We start from the raw sequence: 20,860 nt of genomic DNA, 5'->3' as shown, positions 1-20,860 counted from the left end.
AGCCAAACAGTTTTAAGCAAAAAGAACAAATCTGGAGGTACCACATTATCAGACTTCAAACTATACTACAACGTTAAGGTAATCAAAACAGCATGGAAAAATAGACACAGGTCAATGGAATAGAACAGAGAACCCAAATATAAAGCCATCTACCCATAATCAACCGATTTTCAATGAAGCAGACAGTATACACTAGAGATTAGAAGCCCTATTCAATAATGATGCGGGGAAAATTGAATAGCCACATGCAGAAGAATTAAACAGGATTCAGCTCTCTCATTACTCATAAAAATTAATTCAAAATGGGTAAGACTTAAATATGAGGTATGAAAACATAACGATTCTAGAAGAAAATGTGACTAAGACCCCAAATGGAAATACAGTGACAACACAAATATTAATAAATAAGGTCGGGCGTGGTGGCTCATGCCTGTAATACTAGCACTCTGGGAGGCTGAGGTGGGTTGATTGCTTGAGCTCACAGTTTCGAGACCAGTCTGAGCAAGTGCGAGACCCCCATCTCTAAAAAAAGCTGGGCATTGTGGAGGGTGCCTGTAGTCTGAGCTACTTGAGAGGATGAGACAAAAGAATCGCCTGAGTCCAAGAGTTTGAGGTTGCTGTTGAATTATGATGCCAGGACACTCAACTGAGGGCAACAAAGTGAGATTCTGTCTCAAAAATAATAATTAATAGGACTTGATTAAATTAAAAATCTTCTGCACAGAAAAGGAAATACTCAACAAAGCAAAGAGACAACCTACAGAATGGGAGAAAATATTTGCAAACCATACATCTGATAAAGGGTTCATGTCCAGGATTTACAAAGAACTCAAATAAGAACACAACCAACCCCATTAAAAAGTGGGCAAAAGAGATGAACAGATACTTTTCAAAAAAAGACAAATGACTGACAAACATGAAAAAATGCTCAACATCACTTATCACCAGGGAAATGCAAATTAAAACTACCCCTGTCAGGATGGCTAGGGTTATAAAGTCCATAGGAATAATAAGAGACTTATCCTAAGTAAAGTATCTCAAAATTGGAAAAACAAAGACCACATGTATTCTCAAAAACTTGGAACTAATGATTGGATACATTTGGGCACCGAGAGATGTAAAGATCACTGAAAATCAAGAAGGGGAGCGGGGAGAAAAGGGGAAGAAAAACTAATAGTTTTGATGAACACTTTTCACACTCATGGCCCTGACTTAAGCATCATAAAAGCTGTCCATGTAACAAAAACATTTGTACCCCCTTTAATAGTTTGAAATAAGCTTAAATCTGAAACAATTATGGGAACATGCTAAGATCTGATGAAGCTGGTGGTAAATACATGGAACTTAATATATTCTTTTCCTATTTCTGTACAGTCAGTTGATATACATAATAAACATTTTTCAAAGACAAAAATAAAAAATGAAACATGGAAGAGAAGGCAGGAGCCTACGGCTGTGAGAGCCAGACAGAGCAGAGTTATGAGTGGCCCCAGGCAGAATCTGTGTTTGACACCAAACATACGGTCAGAGGTTAACACAGGCTACACCCCAATTTCTAGCATTTTATCAGTCTAACTAGTTGCTGTAGTTATTTATTTGAACTTTGTTTTTGTCTTAAGGTTTATCAGACAGGAAATCGTAGTTATTAAAAGTAAAAGTTATAATATTAACTTCATAAAAGTTATTAATATTAGAGTTATCAAAAGTTAAATAGATTTCCTTAACTGCATATTTTTATACTATGGGGCATCTGAAACATATAGAAACTATAATATAAAGATAAACCAACAGTCACTCAGATTCCACCACCCAAAATTAATCATTATTGACATTTTATCATGTAGGCTTCTAGACTTTTTCTCTTCATATACCTTACATTATAATTACAAGAGTAAGTTTATGCATCTAATAAAAGAATCTAAGTTGTATATCACCATAAGGAGCATGGCTTTCCTAGAGTTATGTAATAATAAGAATGGAAAACTTTCTATTCTTTTACTCATCCCTTATTGTTAGGAAGGGATCAGTTCTATTTCCACTATATTCCTTTAGGTTTTCTTTTACTCTTTAAATTTTATTTTTATTAATATAATTTTTAATTGAAAATTATAATTATATGCATTTATGGGGCTACCATGTGATGTTCTGATTTATGTATATAATGGGGAATGATAAAATCAAGCTAATTAACATACATATCACCTCACTTATCAGTTTCCAGGGTGAGACATTTGAAAGTTACACTTAGCTATTTTGAAATATACATTAAGTACAGTCACCCCACTGTACAATAGATGTCAACAATTTATTTCTCTTGTCAAACTTTGTACTCTTTGACTAATATCTTCCCATTTCTTTTAGATGTTCTTTAAAGTACTTTCATTTGACATACCAAAGGAATGCACTCAATAAACATTTCATGAGGGAGGGATTGTATTCTTAAAGACTGGGCAATCAGTTTTTTATGATTTTCAAGGAGATTATTCTCTAAACTCTCTTGGCACAGTCTACTTCAACATTTAATAATTCTTCCTTTTGAAAAGGAATTTAAAAATTCTATCTACTATGATTCACTGTACCTTAAGCTCCTTTGCTCTGGTCATCAGGAGATAGAAAACGTGCTTTTATTTTACATACTGGCTTTATTATACTTTATGCTTATTGCCAATGTCACCATCATTTTATGTTAAATCTGTTTCCTTATGTTTTCCCTTAGTTATCTTTATTTATTTATTTATTTATTTATTTTTAGAGACAGAGTCTCACTTTGTCGCCCTCAGTAGAATGCCATGGCATCACAGCTCACAGCAATCTCCAGCTCTTGGGCTTAGGAGATTCTCTTAGCCTCAGCCTCCCAAGTAGCTGGGACCACAGGCACCCGCTACCTGGCTACTTTTTTGTTGCAGTTTGGCAGGGGCCCAAATCAAACCCACCTCCCTCGATTATGGGGCCAGTGCCCTACTCACTTAAGTTATCCTAACTCCCTTAGTTATCTTAACCTGATTTCTTAATTATTTTATGCCTTTAGTTTTCAAAAACTTTAATCATGTCTTTCAGAAAACTCCCCACCAGTCTGCCAAATCCATTGCAGATAGGAAGCATATATTCCCCAAATATTCTCAACCTCTTTGCAAATTGATGATTTTAATTACTCAGTTTTAGGTTATAGGTTTATATTTAGGCTATATAATCAACCTACTTTATGTTGTATTCGATAATTCATTCAGTGTTAGTCGAGCATGTATACTGGTGCCTAGGAACAAGGAAGGAAGCAAAGCAGCAGACACAAACATCCCTGAATCCCCACGGAGGTTAAGGTCTAGTCAGTGTCTAATTATAACTGAGATAAGCCCTATAAAAGAGATTCATGATGCTATATCTGAGGGAATTCACTTACTTGAGGAAGTCAGGGGAAAGGACATATGGAAGATGGTAAGTGGGAAAGCTAGTCTAGGGAACTGAATTTCTATGCATTAAAAGTAGAAAAAAATCATACAGGGTCTAAATGTTAAACCCCTCTTTGGTGCAAAACAGAGAAGTTAAGTGAGTTACCCCAAACTCAATACTGTGAGTTAATAAAGGACTCAGATGCCCTTGTTTCTCATCCAGATTTTCTCTGCTGGGCAGAGCAGCTTCCCCCTCCAACTTGGTTCTTTCCACAAGAAAAATAGGCCAGGAAGGATACATTTATTGAGCTAAGCAGTAGCAAAAATGGTCATTTAATCATAGAAACAATTAGAGAACCATTATAACTAGATGGCTTTTGTCTATAAGCTATGGGGCAAGCTGCTCTTTTCTTACCTTCAGCAAGAACACACAGAGGATAAATCAGCATCCACAGTGTTTGACTGAGCCATGTCAACATGGTGTAGGATATTCCTATGACTGATAACATGCTGTAGGTGTACCTGAAAGGAGACCAGACGCTCATGAACATCATTTGCTACTGATTTCCGGGAATTAACAGAAGATGAAACATATTTAAGTACAGACATAAAATTGTAAAGTGTGCAAATTTTATACTTTATTTTCTGTAATTTAAACAAGGGTAGAGGTAAAAGTGGAAGGAAGGGGACATTGTCAGTCTAGCTTGTCTCGTGGGCAAATCACACATAATTACAGAGCTGAAGAGAGCAAGGATATAGCTCTTACACCCGGCCCAAGAAGTTAGTTACAAATTTCCTTGGTTGGTAACTTCAATTTCATTAAAAAGCCAAGCCCATTTTATGGAGCAAGACAGCTAGATTTTTAAAGACAGATACACTTGTAAATATCTCAGAATGAATTTACAAATGAAAATGTAACTTCCAAATCTTTTGTTGGCATTCCTCTGCTTCTAGTTGAGCTGTTTTACATGATCAGTTAAAGAACTAGCCTTGAGAGGAGCTTATTTCGGGTACAGTAGGTAGCTTTAAACCTACTATTGTGGTATAAGAAGTGGTTGACATCATTTTTTATTCCTTTGAATAGGCCAGTGGGTCTCAGGCTTGAGCATACATAAAAATCACCCAGATGGCTTGTTAAAGTACATATTCTGGGGCCCAACCCCAGGGTTTCTGATTCACTGGGTCTGAGGTGGAGCCTGAGAGTCTATATTACAAGTTCCAGGAGATGCTAATACCACTGGTTGAGGGGCCACACTGTGAGAACCACTGCTATAGGCAATAAATACATATGGCAAAATAAAACAACCCCCCAAACCTTGAAAATACAAATAGAGAAAAATAAATCTTTCTCCCCCTAAGACCTGAAGTCCACTCCTGATCAAGGCTAGTTACTTGAGTGCTTTTTCAGAAATGTTTTTGCCAGTGCATATTGATGTATATTCTCACTATATATAATTATACCAACTGTGCAGACCTTTACTAAATATGCCACATTATCAAACTTTCTGATCTTTACCGATCTATGTGAAAAATGGTATCTCATTATCTTTTTCTTTCTCTTACAAAAGAACATGAAAGAACATGCTTTTATGTTTAAAAGCCACTTTGGGGGAAGTCCAACTTACTTACTCTTTTGTTGCTCATGTTTTTGGCATCATAACTAAGAATCCATGGCTAAATCCAGAGACATCAAAAATTTACCCCTACCTTTTCCTCTAGTAGTTTTAGGTCTTATATGTAAGTTAAGGACCCAACTTCACTCTTTTGCATGTGGATATCCAGTTGTCCCAGCATCATTTGATGAAAAGACTGTTCTTTCTCACATTGAATGGTCTTGGCATTCATTTTGAAAATTAACCAAAAATGTGAGTGTTTATCTCTGGACTTCCAATTCTATTTCATGCTTTGTCCTTATGCCAGTACCACACGCATGATTGTCATTGCTTTATAGTAAGTTTTTAAATTGGAAAGAGTGAGTCCTTCAACTAAGTTCTTCTTTTTCAAGAACGTTTTGGCTATTCTGGATTCCTTTAGTTTCCATATGAGTTTTTGGATCAGCTTCTCAATTTCTGCAAAGAAGTCAGCTGGGATTCTAACTGGGATTGCATTGAATGTACAGGTTAATTTGGGGAGGATTGTCATCTCAATAATATTAAGCCTTCAACCCATACGGGATGTCTCCCCATTTGTTATGGTCTATAATTTTTTCCAATAGTGTTTTGAATTTTAAGTGTCCAAGTTGCATCTCTTATTAAGTTTATTCCTAAGTACTTCATTCTTTTGATGCTATTACAAACAGAATTAATTTTTATTTCATTTTGGGATAGTTCATTGCAAATACAAACATATGTAATTGATAATATATATTGATCTTATATTCTATAATCTTTCTAAATGTATTATTAGCTCTATGATTTTTTAAGTGGATTTTTACTTTTTTCATAAGAAAGAGATAGCTTTAATTTTTACAATCTGGATAGCTTTTATTTTATTTTTTGTTTGTTTTTGTTTTAGTTCTGCCTAATTGCCATGCACAGAACTTCCAATACAATTTGGAAGAAGAGGGCGAGAGTGCACATACTTACTCATCTTGGGCAGAAAGCATCAGTCTTTCATTGTTAAATGTTGTGTCAGTTATGGACTTATCATAAATACCTTTGTCAGCTCGAGGAAGTTCCCTGGTCTTTTATTTGAAAAAGGCCATTTTAGGATAGGTTGGGAAAATTATTCTATAGCCCCATCCCATTCTACAGAGGGGAAAAAGAGAATTTCAAAAAGGTTAGGTGCCCAGGAATTTCATTCCTAGGTATAAGGGAAATGAAAACATGCACACAAAAGCTGGTACATAGATATTCATAGAAGAATTCTTCATGGCCAAAAAGTGGAAACAACTCAAATGCCCAATGACTGATGAATGGATAAACAAAAAGTGGTACATTAATACAACAGAATAGTCAGACCCAAAAAGCAAGGCAAGTACCGAGACATGCTACACGGAAGAGCCCTGAAAACACGACAGTGGGTACAAGCAGCCCGTCACAGAAGTCCACATTCTTGTGATCCATTTATATGAAATTTCCAGAATAGGCAAATCCACAGAGACAATACATGGGTGGCTGCCAGGCCTGGGGGAAGGAGAGAATGGAAATCGACGGCTAACAAGTATGGGGTTTCTTTCGGAGGTGATGAAAATGTTCTTAGATTAGGTAGTGGTGTTGGTTTCACATTTCTTTGAATTTACTTAAACCTATAAATTTTATATTTTAAGAAGGTAAATTTTATGGTCCATAAATCATCTCTTAATGGAGATGTTATTAAAATTAAAAAGATTAAGTGATTTGTCTAAGATCATTTAGCAGGTAAGTAGTGGACGTGGGTTTTATCAGGAAGTTAGATCGTCCACTTCTATGTCCAAAAGTCTTCCCATGACAGCATGCTACCATCTTCAATGCAAAATTTGTTTTGTTCCCTTATTGGTTTATTGAGTTGATCTGAGACTGAATCAATGCTGAAAGAGTCAGACGTTCTCAAGAATAATATACTGGAAAACTGTAGTCTCAAATAAGAAACAATGGCCTATGAATTTTACAGTCACAGCTATAAAAGTCCAAGAAGTATGCCCAAGTCTATAAAAATTATCTATTAAAAATGAGAAATAACTAATTTTTATATACAAAGAATTATAGTCATTTTGATTCAACAAAATATTTTATTATAATTCATTTAGGATTCAACCTATTATTTAGACACATTTCAATCCAGATAAATTATCAACAAAAATAAATTTACCTAACCCCAGCTAAAAACTAGAGTTCTTTTGTTACATAGTCACATCCAGATCTTTCAAGAGGGAGGGCCAGCTGTCATTTGAGAAAGCCACCTTAGCAATTAGGATAGCTCCCCAAAGTGAGGTGTATTAGGGGCTCACTGAGCAGAGGGGACTGTTTCATACCACTACTGGTAAAGATGAGACCAGGTGTATCTCACTGCAAAGTTTAGGAATTTGAGGATGCTAAAGACGACCCAGAGCAAGGTCTCCCTTCCAGGGAAGAACTTCAGTTCGTCATTTGAACCTACTAGAATTGAGTACAAAAAGAATATAGAAGTGAATGTTTTTTTCCCCTAGAGATGAGGTCCTAATTTAAAATATTCTTGAATTGGCAGAAATTAACTTTCTAAATTTTAAATTCTGAATGTTATGTGATAAAAGTCCTGCTTTGCTTATTAAAATAACATACTGCAGCACTCATAAGGAATGCCTTTCATTAGCAAACAGCTGTGAGGGTTATTCCAAGTTGGTGTTATGCCAAGCCTTCTCCTGGAAACCCGAATGCACTGACTGGCTCTTGTAATACCATGATAGGTTTTCATTATCTTTGATATGCCCATTAAGGAAAGCACTAAAAATACATTTCTGTATCAAGATAAAATAATTTGAAAAGGGGATATGTTTTTCTCTCTCATTCAGAACAACCAAAGGTAAGTAGCTATTACTAGTGTCACTGTAAAAAGAAACTTAGCCTTGTTTTAAGAGATTATTATTTTTTCTTACCTAACCATATCCAATAGATTCCAAAAGATGAATAAAACACACACCACATATTTTTCTTGGAGTTCCTCTTGACTGGTAATCACCACAAAAAGGATGATTATTCTCTCTGTAAGCTAGCAAAGAAAGAGCAAAGTCAACAGTTAGGATCATCTGTTGGGCTATGTAGGTAATTTTCTAGTTTTAAAAACCCGATATTTTGAAAGTACGCTGTAGCTGGAAATATGTATACTAAACTGTTAAAAATGACTGTCTCTGAAGTAGGAAGGTTACGGGTGAATTTCATGTCCTCCTTTTGTTTTTCTGTGCTTTCCATAATATATATCATGAATGAAAAGATAATATGTATTTGTTCTGAATCAAGATATTTCCTTTCTCATGCCACATGCACACACTTCTATTCACTTTGGCAAGCTGTGATTGAGTGGCCGCTGTGTGTTAGTAGCTTTAATGTAAACATAGTCCTTGCTCCAGAAAGGGCAGCAGTGCTGAGAGTGATGGTTGTGGAATGATAACCAGTGCAGTATGTGCTATGTATGGGAGCACGGGTGAGGGAGATACCATCTGCCTGGAGAAAGAATGCAGAGAGACATGTCGGTTGGTAACATGTTACTTGGATCTCAAAAGATGGAAAGGAGTTTGTCAGGTAGATTGCTTCTGAGAAAGGGCATCTTGGCAAAGGGAATAGCCTAAACAAAGAGGCAGAGGTGTGAAAATGTAGGGATCCTTGGGGAGTAACAAGAACCACTGGGGAGAATAGAGTGAAGAGAGTTTAGAAAAGAGAAATAGATAAAATTGAAAATATGTTTGGGGCTGCGTTGTAACAGGTTTTGAATGACAGGCTGAGAAATTTTGATTTCATCTAATACAGAAACTATATATATATATATATATATATATATATATATATATAGGTAGTAGAGTAATACAATCCTAACGCTCGTAAGTTAGTGGAAAATGAAAAGAATTCAACATATTCTTGGAACATCTATTCCAAGTCAGTAAGCACTTACAAGTTATTGAAAATTCAAATATTTTTGGCTTAGCTCCAATTATTAGCCTCATAAAAAATACATTCCTTTCCCCCAATTGAATGTGCCTTCTTATAGTAACATATCTTTGAACAGTCTGCATTTTGGGGAGGGAGGTTTAGTAGAACATTTTACTTGTTTTCATTGGTCAAAATAAAATGTATTTGAGATTGAAGGAGCAATTAAAGGGAGGATTACTTTGTATTTTTCAATAGCTGCCTTTATTTTTAAAGCGGATCAAGGAGAAAAGACTGGGATAACCTATGACTTAGAATCATAGGCTGTTAGTCCTGAAAAATCATCTCGTGCAGAGAAATCCAGGATTTGTCAACAATTGGCCACATGATCAGAAATCCACATGTACAAGCTATATCAGTGTGTTTATGACTATAGTGCACGTGAGTCAAGAGGATCCTTGCTTGCCTAAGGGGAATTAGATATGATTCAAATCTTAGTCAATTTATGGAAGCTATCTACATAGCTGTTTTCCTTTTGTTAGTCTTTTGTTATAATACATGTAATGCCCTAGTTTTTTTAATTTAAGTATATTTATATAATGAATTCTACCAAACTACAATTGTAATTACTAATGATCCAACCTTGTTGTAATAACACTTGCAGCCTTCAGATACAAGATCTTAGCAGCAAATAAATTCTTACGCACTATCTAATCTTCCATTTGATCAGTGCCTGGTAATTATGAAAACATTCTAGTTTTTGCTAAAGATCTCAGGCAATGCATGCACATGAATTCATGCATACAACACAGGTGTTTACTTACAGGGCTAACTATTAAAAATCAAGACACCTCTTGGTAAAATGATCTCTAGAATCCCTTCTACATAAAACAAAACAAAACACTTTGATATTAACCCAACCTCATCTTTTTACAAATAAAGAATTTGGGAACTAGAGAAGTTAAATGACTTGCCCAAACTAATGGCAGACCTGGAAAACATATATACCCTAAGTGTCCTGGTTTCCAGAGTGGTGAGCTGTCTATGATGTCAGGCTGCCCCTTAACTGATGAGGACAGAAGGGAAAATCTAAAAGGGAGAGAAAGACTGGAGATGCATGATGAACTTACCCTTCTGAAAATCATCACTTACGGGTACGTGGCATGTTAGTGATGGAATGTCAGTTTTATAGAGACCAGCAATCAACATGCCCCCCAAAACACAGCACACATACATACAGGTGAAGACTCCCCTATATACAATGTCAATCTACTTAGTTAATAAATCATCTGATGGTTATTTAACTCTAACTTGACTAACCAATGGCAATGCAATGGGAGAATTTAGATGTAGATGTTCTTTAAGTTGATAAAAGCCAGTATTTATTGGTTTCTTTGTGCCAGGTTCCACCCATATACCATCTCATTTAATCTCCACAATGCCTCTCAGAAGTAGGTGCTATTATTTATTATTACCTGCCATTTACAAAAGACATGCATTGTACTAAGTGAAAATCACTTGCTGGAATCAAAATCTAGACAAAGTGATTCCATCCCTAAAATATTAAGACTTTTTTACCTTTGTTAATCTATGGGTTAATCTAGAGCCTAACATCCAGATTATAACCTCTTTTTTAAAAAAGCTTCTCTTTAAAAATTAAGCCTTAAAACAAGAGCCTCATTGATTTTCTAAATCAATTCCAGAACAATTTTGAGGAAAAGACTTTTTAAATTTATTAATTTTCTTTATTATGATCATTTGACCAGTTATTTAGAGCTTTACACTAGGAAGAAATTAGAAATTTGTCATTGCTTCAACCCAAGTGCCCATCCACACATGAATGAATTAATAATCTGTGGTATATATATACCATGGAATACGATTCAACTATAAAAAATGATGGAGATGTTACATCATTTGTATTAACCTGAATGGAGCTGAAGAACATTCTACTTCGTAAAGTATCACAAGAATAAAAAAGCAAGTATCCAATGTACTCGATTCTAATATGAAAACAATAGACAAACAAATACATGTCCATACAAGAGAAAAACACAATTAAACCCACATAGGGGAGAGGGGTAAGGGAGAAGAAGGAAGGAGGGAGATTGGGGTGCTCTCAACTAACAGGCACAATGTAGGGATATATGGCACACCTCCTGGGTGAGGGACACAACTCAACTTGGACTTTCCCTAACAAATGCAATCAATGCAACTTAATCATCTCTACCCTCATATTAATCTAAAACAAAAAAGTGTCATTTTTAACAAATCATATGAAAATAGGACTAATTATTAATGAATTATCTTGTAATGTTTAGTATAACTTTAACATGTAGAACAAAATGTATTGTGAAAGTCCCATAACTTAGGTAAATTAAATATGGTGTGTTCTACTCCAACTTATGGTGACTATAAAATAAAAATACTTTACATTCTATTTGGGAATCCTAACCTCCAGGTTAAACAATGACTGAAACCAAACTGTCACTTTATAAATGACAGTTATTACTTTATATAAAAAATATTGAAGCTATGAAAGGGGTAAAATGATAATTCAACTATAAGGAGAATATCTAGAATCTTAAAATTAGTGTTACCTTGAATTACAACTATTTTCCTTTCATTTTTTTATTTGTTTGTTAAATTTTTTATTTTATTTCAGATGAATTTGAGGGTACAAACAATTAGGTTATGATGTTTGCATTTGTAATGTCCCCGTTGTAGTTGTGCCCCTCACCTGGGAGGTGTGCCCATTAGGGCACCACAGTCCTGGGAGGTGTGTCCACACAGTCCTCTTCTCTCCTCCCCTTTGTGTCCTCCCATTTTCTTAAAATGGTAACTAAATTGTTTCAGTCTTGTGAACTTTTCTGAGAACTTCAGAGAAATACATATTCAAAACTACTGATTACTTTCTCCCGTAATGCAACAGCATTTAAATAATTCTATTTTTTGTTTGTTTACTCATCATTCAGTGGTTAGATATTGAGTACACTGTTCTGGGTTTCGGGGAATATACAAGGTATGAACAAGTCCCTGCCTTCCTGGTATTTACATTTTACTTGGTGAAATAGATAGTAAACAAATGTAGCATAATAGGTGAGAACTCAGGAGCCACGTAAGTTTAAATTTTTGCTATAATGTTCAAAACCTATGTAACCTTGCATAATTTAATTAGTATCTATTGTTACATAGTAATTATTATATAACGGATAAGGTTGTGGTGAAGATTAAGTAAAGGAATACATGTAAAAGACTTAGAAAAGTGTTTGGCACATAGAAAGCCGTAAATAAATATAAGCTATGATTATTATTAATAATAAAATAAATAAATATAATTTAATGTAGTGATATTTATAGGAAAATATTTTTCTATATAGATAATAAAGGCTATCCGAGAACAAAGTCAATAACAGTATCTGAAAAATTACACTATGTAAGTGTGGTTTTCTGCTTATCACACTGAAGAACTACATGGATCAGATGCAAAAAAAGAAAAAGAAAGTAAGAAAAATCTAAAATGTTATCTACAGAGTGAACTGAGTATGTGATTCATTCCCAGGAGGCTTCAAAATTTGGAAACTAATACATCTCAACAGTATTTGGTAGTTTTATCTCTCATAAGCCTGTTTCCAAGTCAAAAGTGAAAAGAAAAATCTATAATTTGTGGAAAGTCATAAGATTCTTTACTGTAGCAATGCAAACAAGCCCTTGCTTCACAGTTAAAATAAACAAACAAACAAATGAAATGAAATAATATAAAATTAGGCTAAAACCTGTCTGTTTTCCTAAAAATGTTTAAGGCATTCCCCTTTAGGCATTCCTTAATACACATTGTCTTCAGAGTCTTTGTGAAATCTCTGTAATGATTTTTGGCAAGCAGATCTCTGCTTGCCCTTATCAGAAATAGAAGGTGTTAGTGGTAAATACAGAAATGCTTTACATGATTTGGGCTGATAAATGGAACTTTTGGTAGCCAAAATAATTTGGGGTAATAATTCCTAGTGTTTTGATTTATAAATTTTTAAAATTGGGTAAAATGTAAAATTAGTACGTGTGCAGTAGTGTACATTATGATGTAGAAGGATGTGAAATTGAACCATTTTAATACAGTCATAAATGAAATTTTTGCATTTTAGCATTTCTCAAAAGGTGATAAAGTGTTTTACTTTTAGGGTTTCCTACAAGGAGTATCACTCTAATGTTATGATACAAAAGGTTAGTTTTTGGCTATTTTCCTGTCTCTTTGAATTGAAACATCCTAAAACTGTATCAATAAAGATCTCTTTCTCAGGCTTTGCACAAGCAAAGTCCAAACAAAGCTTTTCAAAATCAGTCTTTCAGGGCCAGTAATAGTATTCGGTTGTTAGGATTAAATCCACTAAATAATCAACTAATTTTCCCTTTCAACACTTTTTTTTTTTTTCTGAGCTAAATATGCAAGGTCATTTGGGAGGGAGGATTTGGAGAGGAGACATGGCTAGTTTTTACATTATCATTTCTTACATGCTTCTTTTGGATCTTTATAAAATTCTCTGTGAAAAATTAGAAATATCAAAAGTTTACTATATTTCCTTATATAGTTTTTATGTTTCATTTATTTATGTATTTTTTGAGACAGAGCCTCACTATGTTGCCCATGGTAGAGTGCCATGGCGTCACAGCTCACAGCAACCTCAAACTCTTGGACTTAAGCAATTCTCTTGCCTCAGCCACTCAGGTAGCTGGGACTACAGGCATCCACCACAACGCCCAGCTAGCAGTTGTCATTGCTATTTAGCTGGGCCAGGTTCGAACCCGCCAGCCTCCGTATATGTGGCTGGTGCTGTAACCACTGTGCTACGGGTTGAGCCTATATAGTTTTTATAAATAACTATTTATAATAGCATTTTGGCCTTTTCTCCTATGTGTATAAAAATTAAAATATATAGCTGCCTGTTAAAGTATTGTCTTTTAGTCAATGTATTTTTTTTTCCTTTAGCAATTTTGTGAAACTTTAGATGTTCATAAGGGCTTTTCCCTAGGTGTCAAAATAGAGATGTGCGTGTGAAACATTTAAAAATGCACAGGAAACAAAAGCAGAAGAAAGAGAAACACAGCATAGGAAAAAACTACCCACATCACTACTTATTACATGGAATACTAATTGATCAACTAGCTAATCAGTTCCTACTTTGGGTTAGAATTAGTTATCTAGATATCGTATTTTGGAAAACTGGTTCCCAGAAGGAGATCTCAGTTGTGACTTAGCAATCCTTTCAAGGTAGTGTCAAAATCCACATCACAATTGAGTGAACATGGTTTTTGGCCTACTTAAAAGGAGTTAGACATCAAACATTTCAAGATACTATATACAGTCAGCTATGACTACTGTGTAAGTAACTCAGCCACTCTCTTAACTACATATGCTTTCTTCATTTAAAAATGGGGAAACAGGAAAACCAAGAATGATTACACAACCTGAGAGTTTTCTTTCTTTATTTTAAAACAGAAGCCTCAGAGTCATCTCATAATGAGGGAATTCTAATTGTCTGCAGAACTTTAATAAAGGAAGGAGGAGAAAATGAAACTTAGGACACACAGCAGGTTTTTGATGTTTTTTCAAACACCATTTCCATTTGGAGAACTATGGAAAGGAAGTAAGTGAATAAAAGAAAAAAGGGGCATATATAATCTCAAATGAAACAAATACAAATAAAAATTGATAAAAATCAGCCTAGGATGAGATGGTAATTGTCTTCCTAAATATGATGGTTCTGATATTTTACCTCTCCAATGACTAAAGACTAAAATCATTTATGTTCCATTAACAGTAGACCTTGCAAACTCACCTTTGAATAAAAAGGATTAATGTATACTTGCCATTATTTTTTAAATTACCAAACCAAGATCTGGTTATTTCATTACAGTGCTCATATTTGTATAACCCATTAGAATTTTAATTATCAGTGATTAAAATCACACATATTCTAGAATTTCTAGAACTTCAAGAAACTAGATTCTGTTATATAGTAATTTCTATTATTAAGCAAGCCTAGATATTTTGTAAAGCATATATTTTTTACATTTTCTAGGCATATTCAAGGTGCTCAGTGAGTTTTCCTTCTTACAAAGTCACCTGCTGTCACTGGGTACATTCCTTACATTGACAATAACTAAAATCATATTACTTTTAATTTTGAAAATACTTTACCATGAAACTAGTATTAATCAATTTGGCCTGAAATTGTGAAAAGCCCTTTTTAATAAAATATACCAAAAGTAAACATAACTTGCATTTTTAGATGAAATTGATCATATTCCAAGCAAAATACAGAAAGTTGACCATCCAAGGGACTATAACAAACTGGTCAACATATCTGTTTTGCTGTGTACAATGAACTCCCATGTACATATATAATGCACACCCATGTTTTTTCCCCAAACTTATAGGGAAAAAAATCTTTTATTTTTCTAATTCAAATTTTTATTTTTTTATATTTAGATATTTGTTTTTTGTATAAAGGAATTTTGTAAAATTATCAGCTAGATTGCTAGCTCCCACCTAAAGTGTATGAAGAGAAATACGTTGCTCTTTGTTGGCCAAAAATGCTTTCGTAGCAAGTTCGTTATAAGTTCAACAAAACCAATTACTGTATTCCCAGGCATTCTTTTGCATATAAATATTGTTATAGCTTTCTAGAGTTACCCTTTTAATGTATAGGCATAACTAAAAGAATTAAAAACATTTACTTAGATTCAGAATTAGTACTACCCATGTATAATTTGTGTATTTTTCCTCAAAAATTTTGACAAAAAGTGTATATTATACACAGCAAAATATGGTACTTCCTTTATCAGTGACTTAAAGTACTTGTATATTCCCTTTATGGCTTTTTAAGTGCCATAAATTCAAAAGACACTACAAATGGAACAAATATGAAACAGATTCTATAACAACAATGTGATTTAAACCTACCTGCAAAAATCTTGGCAGAAGATGATTTGATTCGATGCCAACATATATGTGCAACAACTCCAGGACAGAAATGGATTGGCAAAGTCGCATCACAAGTCCAATAGCATAAAACGTGTCAACCATTGAGTCTGTATCCCATGGGTTAAAAATATGGTTAATAAAAACAGTATCACAACCCCAGTCTATGCCACATTTGGATATAAAATAAAGATTACTCATTTCCTTTTTGATTCCTTTAGTGTGAAAAATTTCTTAAATTGGCCACTAAATTATTATTTTTTAAGAGACAGAGTCTCACTTTGTTGCCTTGAGTAGAGTGCCATGGCATCACAGCTCACATCAACCTTCAGCTCTTGGGCTTAGGTGATTCTCTTGCCTTAGCCTCCCGAGTGGGTGGGGCTACAGGCATCCACCACAACACCCAGCTATTTTTTTGTTGCAGTTTGGCTGGGGCCAGATTCGAACCTGCCACCCTCAGCACACTGGGCCAGCACCCTGATCACTGAGCCACAGGTGCTGCCCAGTCCACTAAATTATTAAGAATACAATTTAAAGAAAGCACTTCACGTTGTAGTATGCCTTAAAATGCTTCTCTGCTAAAAAGGTAAAAACTTGAGATGGCAGGTTTCACGGTCAAAGCTGCAGTATTTAGTCCTTTAAAGGAGATTATAAAGCAATTCCCACATAGAAGTAACTAACCACATAGGGTCTAGACCACTTTAAGTGTAAATAAAGGTGAGCTTCTGAAAGAAAAAGCTGTTCTCACAGCTTTTCCACTGCCAAGAAAATGACAGAGATGAGAACTAAAATATGACTTTAGAGAAGCTCTATGAAAGTACCATTAATGATGCTGTGATATAAGATAAACTGCAGCCAACATTTGATTCCTAAACATACTTGGTTAGTGCTTTTCTACATTTTGTTGGTTCTAAACTCTGGAACTTGGGCCTCTGACTTAGATTTCTGAAGTCTGTACTACAAGGGCTCAAATGAAATTTTGCATTTAGAAGGAGCTGCAATGGAAGGGAAACAAATGTTCCTCTACATAGGATAAATTTGGTGCTTTGATTTTTAAAATGAAATCCTGCCTTGTTTAGAAACTTCTAGGGAAGATTCTCCTTTCTTTACTGCCTTCTCAGCAGCCCCATGATGTGGACACTACCATCATCGCCCCCATTTCAGAGATGATTCCTGAAGTGCAGATAGTCCATGCTCTTATCCACTGCCCTGCACTTGCTATCACATGGCATCATCAATTACACTGCTCTGTGAAGGAAGAAGGCAGCAGATGTTGCAAAGTCAGGCTTTTGGATTGCTGTTGAGCTTATTTAATCTATACATTGATTCAGGAATTATACTGACCTGCTACTTACTAGTTTTCAGTCTGCTTTCATATGAACCAGTTGTGCTTCTTTAAAAAGAACTATCTTCTATAAAAATAACAGCAGGATAATAATTAAGAAACACTGCTGACTGAGGCAACTTTTCTCACTGGGAAAACATGCAGCATAACAGAATTCATGGCTCATGTTGTGAGTGACCAGTATTATACAGTGTTAGCCAACTTCCAAAGCTTAGAAGGGATGGTTTTTTCCTAAAAATATGAAAGACATTTTCCCATCTCCTGTGTTTTCCTCTGCTTGAAGATTCTCAATGCTTATAGTTGAAATTCAAGCTTTAGGTTCTTATCTTTGGATATTCTTAACAAAGGCAAGATTTTATCTGTAGATTTTCCATAAGAAAAGGCAACATAAGATAGATTATGGTGCCTCAGAAGTAGATTAATTTCCTTATGATACACAAGTCTGAAATGATGAGCGCAGCATGACTTTTCCCAGATGTATTATACATGTTTGTTTTTAGCTGAAGGCAGCAGTTGCTGAAATTGTCAAGTCACCCAACAGTTGTAAACTGTGATGACACTTACCCACGTGGGGATAGAACATGAAAAGAATGTTACTTTGACAGTCATTTGGTGATTCACTATATAAATTTGAAATGCCATTTTAAAGGAGTATCTTTACTTTTTAGGAAACTGGAGGAAGTTTATATCTGACACCATTAATGCCAACTCCCATTTAAGTGATTAGTCATCTGTACAAACTGCCTTATTTACACATTACTTTTTAAGGGGATCAAAGAGAAGCCTGTTTTTTCTTACTAATAGTCTCCAGTCACCCTAAATCTGAAGAATTAAAAAAAAAAAAACACTGGAAGAATGTGATTAATTTCTGAATTCTCTGTACAAAATGTTATACTGGGATTTACATATTTCCTCAAAACACAACAAATCTGCTCAGTTTTGATGCAGAACTAAAAGGAACCATGAAATGGCAACACCCCCGTGCCATGTCCATATTTTCAGGGCAAACTGCCTATGCAGGGTAAAGCCAAGTCACTTTCTCTTATCTCATTCTCCTCCTTTTCCAAAAAGGTTTTGGTTTTTGCAATAAGCAAGATCTATGGCTACTGACTAATAGGTGTTTTAGGAAGCAAAGGATGTCGGGAAAGATCTGTAGAAGTTTAAAATTAATATAAGTATGACTAGGTGAAAACAAAGATTCAAAGTTAAAAATCAAAAACTGTTTTGGAGTTTTACCTTTTCCAAAGGAAAAAAATCGGGCTGTCATATTTGTAAATATCCATGAGTGGCCACAGAACTGGATTAAATAATAGATAAAAAGATAGGCATTCTTCCTGTACCTACAAACACAGAAAAATACCATTAAAAACATCTTTTGTGATCATCCTTTCATCCTTGTACACGTCTTTTCACGTACTGACCAACCTGTTCCATATCACAGTCCTTTATTTGGGTACGCCCAAATCCACAGGAGCACACACTTAACACTAAAGTGAGCACAGACGCTTCTCCACTTACAACTAGGTTACGTCTAGATAAACTCATCTTTAAGTTGAAAATGTTCTAAGCTGAAATGCTTTGAATACACCCAACCTACTTAGTACCTCAGCTTTGCCCAGCCCACCTTAAATGTGCTCAGAACAGTTATATCAGCCTGCAGTGGGCAGAACCATCTGGCAACTCAGCACCCCCTGCAGTACCGATTCTTTACCCTCATGGTCTCCTGGCTCACTGGGGGCTGCTGCTTGCTGCCTGGCCTCAGGAGAGTATCTTACGCATCACTAGCCCAAACAAAGATTAAAACTAAAAATTTGACGTCTGATTTCTAATGAATGCGCGTAACTTTCACCATCATAAAACTCAAAAAATTGTAAGTTGAACCATCATAAGTCATAGACCCTATATACTGAACTCGCTTAAAATCAACTACAGTTCTTTTTCGAAATCCACTATCCATTTTCATCGTTGATAAAGTTCTAACCTTGCTGTTCACCAAGGGATACAAGAAATCACTGCAATGATAGCTTTGAATATTTTTGAAAAACAAACAAACAAGACACCACGGGTGCAAGAGGGATCGATGTGGTCAACATGTGTCCCAGCAGCTCAGCCTGCTGCGTGCAGAACTTGAGAGAGAACTAGCTGGGGATGGGGGACGTGGCGGGAACAATCCCCAATGGAGGGCAATTCAGTAATTGGACACACCTGACTTTTGAATACATTATGTGATTGAGGTCAGTATCTTGCCACTGCCTCCTATTATATTTTGCAACGGCAGATAGTTCCCTTCATCAGACACACATAGAAAGCATTTTGGTTGCTCAGGCCAGAAAAGGGAAGTCAAGCTGGGTTTAAAAATGTGTTGCGGGTTGCTGGGGAGATGACTAAGAGAAGATTGACAGATATATGGCTTAAGGGAGTTTGGAAAAGCATTGTTTGAAGTGTTCCCTGGGGGGTTCAGAAGGGTGGAGGCAGTGGCCCTGCCAGTGTTCAAGGTTCTCTCTTAGCTGGAGACGTCAAACAAGGCTAAGAAGTGTTCAAGGTTCTCTCTTAGTTAAGCCTGAGAAACAAGGCTAAGAAGCTGGGAAGCAGACGCGGTGTAGCTGGGTAATTTTATCTGCGCACCCCGGGGCTCCACATACTGAAGGGTTGAGAAAAGGAAAGCCTCCTTCACCCCGCGTCAGAATCACCTGGCTTATTGGCTGAACAGACACGTCCCCAGGTCCTACCCCTGTGGCACTGAATCAGGCCCACCGGAATCCACACCCGTGGGAGGTGTTTCCACAGCTAGTAAATGTAAAAATCACTCGCAACACCGCGTCTGGGAAAGTCAAGGGGACGGCTCCTGCAGGGGAGGAGGAAGGACTGGCAGAGGGCGCAGCAAGGGCGGGGGTGGCCACGCGGCCAGTCCCTTCCCATTTCCTCGGCTGCAAATGGGGAAAATAACAGAGCCTTTCTCCGAGGGTGATCTAGAGACTTGGGTTAGCTATACCCGTCCAGAGTTCCGAGGAGCAACCGCGCAGAGTTGGGTGCGCGGCGCCGGCAGAGCCCGGCTGCTGGGTGAGTCCGCGCCCGGAGCAGCCCCTCCCCATGCCCCTCCGCCGACCCCGGCCGAGCGCCCTACCTGGGCTGCAGCCAGGCGGGCAGCGCCACGCGCCCCATGGGCGGCCGCCGGGGCTTCCAGCGCTGTCCGGGAAGCACCGGCCAGTGAGGCGGGAGTGGCCGCCGGGCCGGGCGCGGAAGGGCGGGGCCGCGCTACACCCAGCGCTTACTCAAAGGAAAAGCCCAGAGTCCTGCGAGGCGCGGGGGATGAAAGCCGAGTTCCTGAAGTTCCCGCTGCGCTGCGCTGCTCAGCGCCGCTCGCCAACCGCCCGCCGGGCACCCGCGTTCCCGGAGGGTTTTCCAACCTCTGGTAACAGGTTCCTAATGTTTGAATTGAGACCCTGTAGGAAGCCCCGTGGAAATTAACGCGTCTGGGCGATTTCTTGGGCCTTACAACTCAAAGCCTCCAGAGATGCGAGGATCCCAAGGTGGGCGCTCCGCATAACTCACACCTGTGAGAGAGGTTCAGCAATAAGGCTGTGCTCACACTTTCCCAGCACATTTCTAGATAAGG

At 36.7% G+C, this 20,860-nt stretch overlaps 1 protein-coding gene across 1 annotated transcript in view; it reads right to left on the bottom strand.

Moving 5' to 3' along the window:
* The window catches only part of HACD4 (3-hydroxyacyl-CoA dehydratase 4), a 30,894-nt gene extending 10,441 nt beyond the window's left edge, over positions 1-20,453 (bottom strand). The window contains exons 1-5 of the mRNA XM_053556457.1: positions 20,369-20,453; positions 18,481-18,584; positions 15,882-16,009; positions 7,939-8,051; positions 3,802-3,908 (exon numbers count right to left, since the gene is read on the bottom strand). Coding sequence (XP_053412432.1) covers positions 3,802-3,908; positions 7,939-8,051; positions 15,882-16,009; positions 18,481-18,584; positions 20,369-20,406 — 490 coding nt within the window. The 5' untranslated portion in view covers positions 20,407-20,453. The remainder of the gene's footprint in view (positions 1-3,801; positions 3,909-7,938; positions 8,052-15,881; positions 16,010-18,480; positions 18,585-20,368) is intronic.
* Between the last annotated feature and the right edge of the window lie 407 nt (positions 20,454-20,860).

This window comes from Nycticebus coucang, chromosome 2 (genome assembly GCF_027406575.1).
Source record: "Nycticebus coucang isolate mNycCou1 chromosome 2, mNycCou1.pri, whole genome shotgun sequence".
Taxonomy (NCBI): Eukaryota; Metazoa; Chordata; class Mammalia; order Primates; family Lorisidae; genus Nycticebus; species Nycticebus coucang.
The sequence above is the reverse complement of the archived record's forward strand: the minus strand, read 5'-3'. Positions and strand labels throughout refer to the sequence as shown.